This window comes from Pinus tabuliformis, chromosome J, assembly GCF_031772625.1.
Source record: "Pinus tabuliformis cultivar Carrire ecotype Pingquan chromosome J, CPIR1, whole genome shotgun sequence".
In the NCBI taxonomy this organism is placed as follows: Eukaryota; Viridiplantae; Streptophyta; class Pinopsida; order Pinales; family Pinaceae; genus Pinus; species Pinus tabuliformis.
This window is the reverse complement of record NC_142295.1, coordinates 1105516304-1105524979: the sequence shown is the minus strand read 5'-3', so window position 1 is coordinate 1105524979 and position 8676 is coordinate 1105516304. Positions and strand designations below refer to the sequence as shown.

The window sequence follows — 8676 nt, the reverse complement described above, 5'->3', positions numbered from 1 at the left end:
TTAGTGTAGAGAACCAAGCACTTATTCTGCTCATCTATAGAAGGGACAATGGTTGTTTGCCTATGAGGTATAAGGAAATCCTATAAGATGTTTTGTATTTTCGTATGGAATTGAATCATACTCCTGCACACTGTAACATTCATATATATCAACCTGTAGAGGCTTTAATAACACCTGGTATTCTGGTTAGTGATTTTATTGGACCTCATGTGCATATCCTACATGCACAGGATGGACTATTCATATGTTACAAGGTATTATTCTTATTATTTAGGGTGCACATCTTCAGGTGCTCAAGAACGATTACTAGAACAGTAAGTTAATTCTGCAATTTAAAGGATGAAAAAGGAGGTTATAGGAGTCTAGTTTTGGTTCTCATCCACAATGTCACACTAGTCTGCCTGGGCATGGTTCTCATGGTTTAATAGTGACTTGAGGAGTCATAATACCACAGATCACTAAACACGAACAGCTAAGGTAGCCCAAGGACAATAGCCATCTTTACACATTAATTAACAGGTCTTACATTAATTATCCTAGGGGGTTTTAATACTTCCAAATGCTTAAAAAACAGTTAGCAGAGCATTCACATTACACATTCCAGCAATCTTTTCTATAAACCAACCAAATGCAGTCAGGAGAGCCCTCCTTTTACACTATACAACCTTATTGTTAGTATGATCAACCTTATTTTAATATATAGTGTGAAAAACCGTATGTGACAGGCAGGTGGAAAACTTTTCTCGCAATTGACTAAGCGACGTCCTGCGAGCCAGACTTGAGACGGAAACCCTCGTCAGAAGTTTATGCTTGGCTCTTTTCCAAAAAAATGAAGAGTCAATGAGGTTTTGTGTAATCACTTCTGGTATCATATTGGGTTATTGTTAGAAGCGATAATTGGATTCGGATTCTCATCGAGTGAGTTGTTCTGCTTTCTCAATTTGAGAGGGTTTGTTTGGAGGGAAAAACGAAAGAGGACATACAAGAATAGTGAGGGGAAAGATGCAGAGGAAGAGGATTGAGAACATCGCCAGCAGGCAGGCTACATTTTCCAAACGTAGGTGGATTGCTGAAGAAAGCTTACGAGCTCTCGGTGCTCTGCACTGCAGAAGTTGAACTTGTGATTTTCTCCCCAGCAGGAAAGCACTATGAACTGTTTTTTAGTGCAAATCCTACTATTTTGATTCTAATAATCATGGCTATGCAAACCTCATGAGATTCTTACTAATAACCCCGGTGGTGCAAGCCCTAGTAAGCTCGATGTTGAAAAACTTAGTGTAAAACCTCCAAATCGCTGGTTTTGTTGTAGTGCTTATTGGAGAGTATATAAAAAATTTCACACCTTTTTATGAGATATGGGAGGAAAACATGTTAAAGATTTTTAATAAATATAAAATTTCCAAAATGATGCTAGTTACGTGTGATTCTTTTTTCATTGTTTGTGATTATGAAAAATGAAACTCAATGTTTTTTCATTAGTGCACACATATTTCATTATATAATTGCATATAGAAAAATCATTCCAGAGCCGATAACAATAAAAATGAAGAATTTATGGTCCAACGTTATATTTAAGGGAGATGTTTAAGGATGACGTTTGAATTTTGTTTTTCATTTTAAGACATTTTGAGCAAATATTAGGAAGGACTTTGAGAAAGGATTGTCCTTGATTTTCAAAAATGGAGTTGTTCCTTTCCAGCCATATGCCCCAAGTGACCATCAAAGGGAGAGCTCATATGTTTTTTGGATGTTTTCTTTATAGCCATTTTTTTACACATATCCATAGAGTCCCCATGCCATTGATGTGAATTACTTGTTCGGTTTTTTTTAACCAAAATTTTTAACCAAACAAGAAAAATTAAAAAAATGCCTCAAGATCAAAGACTGAAACAAAGACCTATTGACATACCTTTTAAAGTATGGAAAGAACTTGTAAAATCATATGAGAAGTTGGATGCACAAAGAAAAGCCGGCAATGAGAGCATTCAGGTATTGAATTTTTCATTAAACATTATTTAGAATGTATTAATACTTATAAGTATCTTAGACATGTATTTGTGTGAAAATAAATTGAATTGGTTTATGTTTAAGGACAAGGCATCCAAGGCGAGGTTAAACAAGACAAAAGTCACTCATCGTAGTGGCCAGAAAGGTTTAAAAGCACTGATAACAACCTTTGTAAGTATATTAAACATGTGATATTTTTTTAATAAATTTTGTACTAGAAGAAAGTCATTGTTATCTAATTTCTCCCTATTTACTGATTGATAGGAACTAAAATATGGAAGACCTCCAAATCATTTGGAAAAGGAGGTGCTGCAGCAAAAGAGATGGGTTGAATTTGTTGTTTGGATGGACTCTATGGTATGTAATTTTAGTTGGATTTCCAATATACTTTTAAACCATATTTTTATTTTATTTTTTAGTACTATTAGATATTATATCTTACCTCATTTTATGGTTAACATTGTATAACAAAAACATGCGTTGTGTTATGTAATTAATACTAACATGTAATATTGATTATTTTTGTCAGAATGCTATAGGTAATGATTGCCAAGACGATGATCCAAATTATGTTCAACATATATCAGGAGATGATGAGGATGAGGATGAGGATGATGGTGGTGAAGGAGGAGATGATGATGATAGTTGCGGTGTTGGTGATGATGTGGATCGGAGTAATGAGGATGGTCAAGATGATCATGAGGATGATCTTGGTGGTGGTAGCTAGGCATGCACATGCATTGTTTTTTATGAAGAAATTATTGTGTAGAATGACATTGTTATGTTTAGATGGGTGTTGTGAATTTACCCTATATCAATGAGACATTTTGATTTTGTAATCATACGATGAGTTTGATTTATGTATGTTGTTAATTTATCGTAGAATAACGATATTCATGAAATATTTTGATTTGTTAATCATATTTGAATTTTACTTGTTTTGATTAAAAATAATACTGATTTTATTAGTATTATGTTGCTATTTTATACATGTTTTGAAAATTGTTAATGACACATTGTTATTTTTTTGGATGGATGTTGTCAATTTCTCTTAAATTTCTTTACAAATGATTTTGAATTGTGATATCTGCTTTAATGATATTTAGAAACTATCATATATTTCACTATGAATCTATAAAGGGGGTCATATATGTAAAGAAAAATATACTCTATATAAGAAGTCAAATGCGGATGTAACCATGGATGCAAAATTAGATGTTAAACTAGGAATTAATACAAAATGCAAACAATTGACATACAAAGTGTTTTAAATTAGAAGTGAAAAATTGTGCAATAGTTGACACAAAGAAGGGAACAAAACATGGCATACAAAAGGATATCAAATTGGGCAAAAACAAGGACACATAAATGGGCACCAAATTAGATGCAAAAAAAGACAACAACTAGATGTAAAATAAGATGCAAAGTTGAGCGTTAAAAAGAAGCAAAAAACGTTACAAATTAATATGCCAAATGATGATGCAAATAATGGTGTAAATTTGGGATGCAAACTTGGGTGCAAAAAAAGGAAAAAAAAAAGATGTAAGAAAAGACATAAAACAAGATGCAAAATGGGGCTGAAAAAAGGTGAAACCAAGGATGCCATATTGGATGTAAAAAATGATTCCTAATCACATGCAAATTTAGGCTCAAACTCAGACACAAAATTATATGCAAATGTGGACACAAATTGAGGCAAAAAAGATGCAAATTTGGATGGTGAAAACGATGTAAAACTAGACACCAAAAAAATGCAAAATTGGATGAAAAAGTCGGTGTAAATAATGGTGCAAGATTGGACACAAGTAGACACAAAAAAATGGTGCAAAAAGGGGCATAAAATAGCTTAAAATTGGATGCAAAACTTGGTGTAAAAACAAATACAAAAGTAGACGTAAAAAATGGCTCTAAATTGAATGTACCATTAGACAAAAAATAAGATGCAAAGGTGGACACAACACATGACTCAACATAAGATGCAAATATAAATGCAAATTTGGATGCTCAAAATGATGTAACATTAGATGCAAGAGATGGTGTTAAAAATGATGCAAAATTGGATGAAACAAATGACGCAAAATATGGTGCAAAATGAGATGGGAGAAAATGGAGACAAATCAAACGTAAATGTGGATGTAAAAAATGGTCCAAAAAAGATGCAAAAATGGGCACAAAAATGGATGCAAAATTTGGTGCTAAATCAAATTCAACACATGGTGCAAAGATAGGCACCAAAGCTGGTGCAAAAATAGAAGCAAAAACTAGTGTAAGACTAGATACAAAACCTGGCGTAAGACTAGATGCAAAAACTGACACAAAATGGATGCATAAAAAGATGTTAAATTGGATTCAAAATACAGTGTAAACATGATGCAAATGATGGTGCAAAAATGGAAGCAAAGAATGACACAAAATAGGAAGCAAAAGAGAATGAAAAATAGATGCAAAAAATGACACAAAACTAGAAGCAAAACCTATCATAAAATAAGATGCAAATCTTGGTTCAAAATTTGATGCAAAAAATGATGCATAGTTTGGTGTAAAAAATGATGCAAAATCTAGCGTGAAAAAGGATGCAAAATTAGGTGCAAAAAAGGACGCTTTAAAAATTGTACAATAGAGCCAGATTTAGCGCCAGGTTGCTCATCACAATTACAAAAAAAATGCACTAAAATCTGGCGCTAAATCTGGCGCAAATCGCTGGTTTTGTTGTAGTGTCATTCTTCTGGATCTTAGTGGTGGAAAAAGTGGTGTTGGGATCCACATCAATGATTTGTTGCCCTTTGTCATTACTCTTTTTGAGTTCTGACTCAGGGTCGGAACATGCATCTGATTCTGAAGTCTTCAACTTGGCCACCAACGACTGCTTGATCCAACACTCACTTGTGTTATGAGTGGGGCTCTTATGGAACTCACACTACTTTCCTATGTCCTTTGACTTTGTGGTGTTGTTCTTTTCTTGTCGCTTCGATGGGTTGTCTTGGGTCGCCCCATCTTGGCTTTGTCCTTGGTTCTGCGGTTTGGGGAAGCCTTCTCATGCTTCGGATTCAGGGATCCAAAGTCTCGCTTCTTTTGTTTAAACTTCTGCTAGATCTTGATAATGTATCGGTACACAGTGCCAAGAGAGGAGATGTACAGGAACTCCATCTCATCCTAGATATACCTGTGTAGGCAGCTGCTGTATTTGAGTACCAAATGTCACTCAGAATCCTTGATACCCAACTTTGTCCGAAGGGTATGAAAAATATTGGTAAACTCCGGCACACCTTGGTTGCTTCCTTGTCATAGAGTGGTCCACTTTATGTATTTATCCTCATAGCTTCTGACAGGGTAGTAATGTTCCTTTGTGGCATCTAGAATGAACTCCAAGTAGGAGCGACTGAAAATAGTGGGTTCGTACTTTCATCCTTTCTCTCACAATAGGTTTCCCACCAGTCCTTGACGTGGGGTGTGGCTTTGAGAAGAGAAAAAATAATATTTTCTCAGCTAAAAACATTTATCTATGACGTCTCCATATATTTGGCTCTCAAATATGGGGATTTCAAAGTTAACTTGTACCTTAAACGGTGTGGCATTTCCAAAGTAGCTACTAGATGTGTTGCCCCTGGGTAGCCGCTGAAGCATTTGGGCAAAGTTTCCCATCATTGGATTCCTTTGTCACTTGAGGGCTTCTTCGAGCAAGATTTTGATAGGATTTCTTGCCCCATCATGTTTCTTTTCATCTACCATGGGAGGCCGTTGAGGTTTACGAGGCTGATCTTACAAAGGTTCAACCAGATCGAGGCCTTACTCCTTATATCCTGACCTCGTTGGGGACATGAAAACAGAAAAAGAGAAAGAGAAGACCGCTATGATACCACTGATCTGAATTTAAATAGGAATGCAAAAAATTACATATATAACCATAAATACAGAGATGCAGTAGAAATAACACATCCTTTGACTAATATCAAACAATGAAATATGCTTACAAATAGTATGGAAATGAGACTAGCTCGGCAATGATAGTTTATCTCTGAGAAGAGATGTGGTGGCTACATGCCTCTGAATTACATTAAAATGACGCTGAAGGGCCTTTTTATTATTAAACAATAAGAAAAAACCCTAAACAACCAAAACCCTAAGCCGAGGAGATGCAACGCCAAGAGTTTATGGGCCTTGTTGCGATTATTTGGACAACCAACTTCCTGGGGTCGTGACTTGGTCATATTATCTTTGTCTGACGCGAATGATACCCTGTTGGAAATATATCTCTGAGGACTATGGCGGAAAAGACGATTTTAATAAAAAATCGTTAGCGGTAGATTTCCAAAAAAACGTTGTTTAGGACCTCAAAATGGCTTCATAAGTTTAGGACCCGAAAAACTATTAAAAGTAGTAAATTAAGCTACAATTAAGGAAACTGAAAAAATGAAAGAGACAGTTGTGGGGGTCCAAGTGGGATAGGCGGGTGGCCACCAAAATCCACCTGGATCATTCCTCCCCCTTAGGAAGCAATGGTCCCCATTGCGTTGAGTGCCTCCATGAGATGGGAAAACTTCTGTTGAACTTTGTCCCAAGTGAGCTCTTCTGCAACCTCTAATGTGTCCAGTAATGGTGGGTGTTATCACTCAGAAGTCTTCCCTAGAAGTTATGAAAGAAGGAATAATCCGAGGTAACGACAAACCTAATTTTTTAGACTCAGGTTCTAGCCAACAGTTCAGAGAGGGCTCTCCCTTTATAATTTAACTTTGTTTTGGGTAGGATTTCAGGCTAGTTCTTAGTGCTCATGGTGTTTTGGTTTTTGATTGGGTGGTGGACTTAAGAAAACAGATGGGCGGAACAAGTATTCAGGCCATTGGAATATGGAGTCAATCAAAGAGTGGTTTAACTGGATCAGATCAATTACTAAAGGAAGAGTTCACAGGGCAAGCTAGCACAGGAAAAAGCAAATCTGTAGGTTCAAATGGATGAGGTAGTCCTAACCAGGATAAAAGGGCAATGAAGAATCCTTCAACAGGGTTCAAGATGAAGAACAGAAGGAGATCAGTAGCAAAGGGCAACTAAGAATCCTTTACTATGGACCTAAGGGGGGAACTACGGAAGTAAGGGAGCAATTAAGAATTCCCAGACCAATATAGTTTAGCAGAAAACAATGAGAAAGTCAACAGTCATAACAGAGAGCATTTAAGCTAATTCTGAGATATCATTCCTTGTTTACTATTCATATTTCATAGAGAAAACATGTGAATATTTATAACATGATGAGAAAACAATAATTAAACATGAAGAGATAATACGTATTTGGTTCCAATTGTGCACAAGAATCCAATGAAATGTCTTTAGCTTTATTTCATAATCCAGCAAAACCTGTCCATTCTTGAATATAATAGCTCCTTAGCTCGATATAAAATGTCTACAAAAATTTATTTTAATCCACCCCAATTACTTCAAATTGTGAAGTATTTATACAAAAAATGTTACAAAATATCTCATAACAATATGAGAATTATTCTAGGAAACCGAAAATATCTTCAAGCATGAAGATAGAGACAGGTGGAGAACTGTCTTCTTGTTGTCCCTTTTATTGTGACTGTGCTGGTTGTTGTAATTCGGATTTGGCTCTTTTAGTTTCTTGTTACTTGTGTGCTAGAATTACTTTATGTCTTCAATATACTGATACTCTTTACCTTCTACACTTTCACTCTGTTTCATTTTTTTTACCTGGCTGTCATATAGATTTACCGCAGTAACTTTATAGTAAATATGTTAGTTTCATCCACCATTCACCTTCAGGTCATTTCATCTTTAGCATATTTCTATATATCTCATCAGCTTCGGTATACTTGGCAAAATTTGGCCTGTTGACAAACAAGTGCTTTACCTCATGCTCTAGGAAAAACAGATTTTACAGATTATCATATAATACCTTTCTTGTGGGCAGAGCTTTTATCCCTCAAGTACTAGATTGGTTGCTGGCCAACTTGTTTAGTCTTTCAACATAATCATCTTGGGTCATAAGCTTGTCATGGATTACCATAGGACTGGGGAGTCCTTTTTCCCTTAAAATACCAAACTTTGTCATAAATCTATCAATATCAGCTTGGATGCTTTGGCATTTTTTCTCAAGATTGAGCATAAGGTTCCTTTTGGTAAGAATATTCTTAATTTCTATGATGGTCCCTATTCTATCTTCTATGCCCAGTTCATCCAGTTGATACCTGTTCTTACTATTCAAGAGTGCTATCAATTGGTTTGCCTCTTCAGGCTTGTCTCCCAACTCTTCCATTATCTTGTGAATTGCTCATGTGGCCACTTTTACCAATTTAGTTTGCTAAAAAATTACTTGAATAGATGGCCAAACATCATTGACAGAGTCAATGATGTTGTCCCAAATCATTTCCTTTATATATCCTAGTGGTTGTTGCAATGTCAAGTCCTTTTGAAGGACTTTTATCCTTTCTCCCATTCTTTGATTCTTCGAGCTTCTTCCTTCTTTTGTATTTGTGCAAGTTTGCAATTAGTTTCCAAACTTGACACTTTTTCTATAAGCTTTTTGAGCTCAGTAGCCTAGATGGTCATTTCCTCCATGGATTTTACCAATTTAGTTTTCTTTTCTGTGGATGTACGTGAGCTTCTAGATGTACCTGTGACTAGCAAAGTTGTAGCTAGTGGAACTATTGGTGCTAA

At 35.7% G+C, this 8676-nt stretch overlaps 1 protein-coding gene across 1 annotated transcript; it reads left to right on the top strand.

Moving 5' to 3' along the window:
* The first annotated feature begins 1636 nt into the window (after positions 1 to 1636).
* LOC149230909 (uncharacterized) lies at positions 1637 to 2873 on the top strand. Its single transcript, XM_089376163.1, has 3 exons — positions 1637 to 2178; positions 2272 to 2364; positions 2537 to 2873. Exons 1-3 carry the CDS (start codon positions 2050 to 2052, stop codon positions 2732 to 2734), a joined length of 420 nt encoding a protein of 139 aa, XP_089232289.1. The 5' UTR covers positions 1637 to 2049; the 3' UTR covers positions 2735 to 2873.
* Positions 2874 to 8676: the final 5803 nt, after the last annotated feature.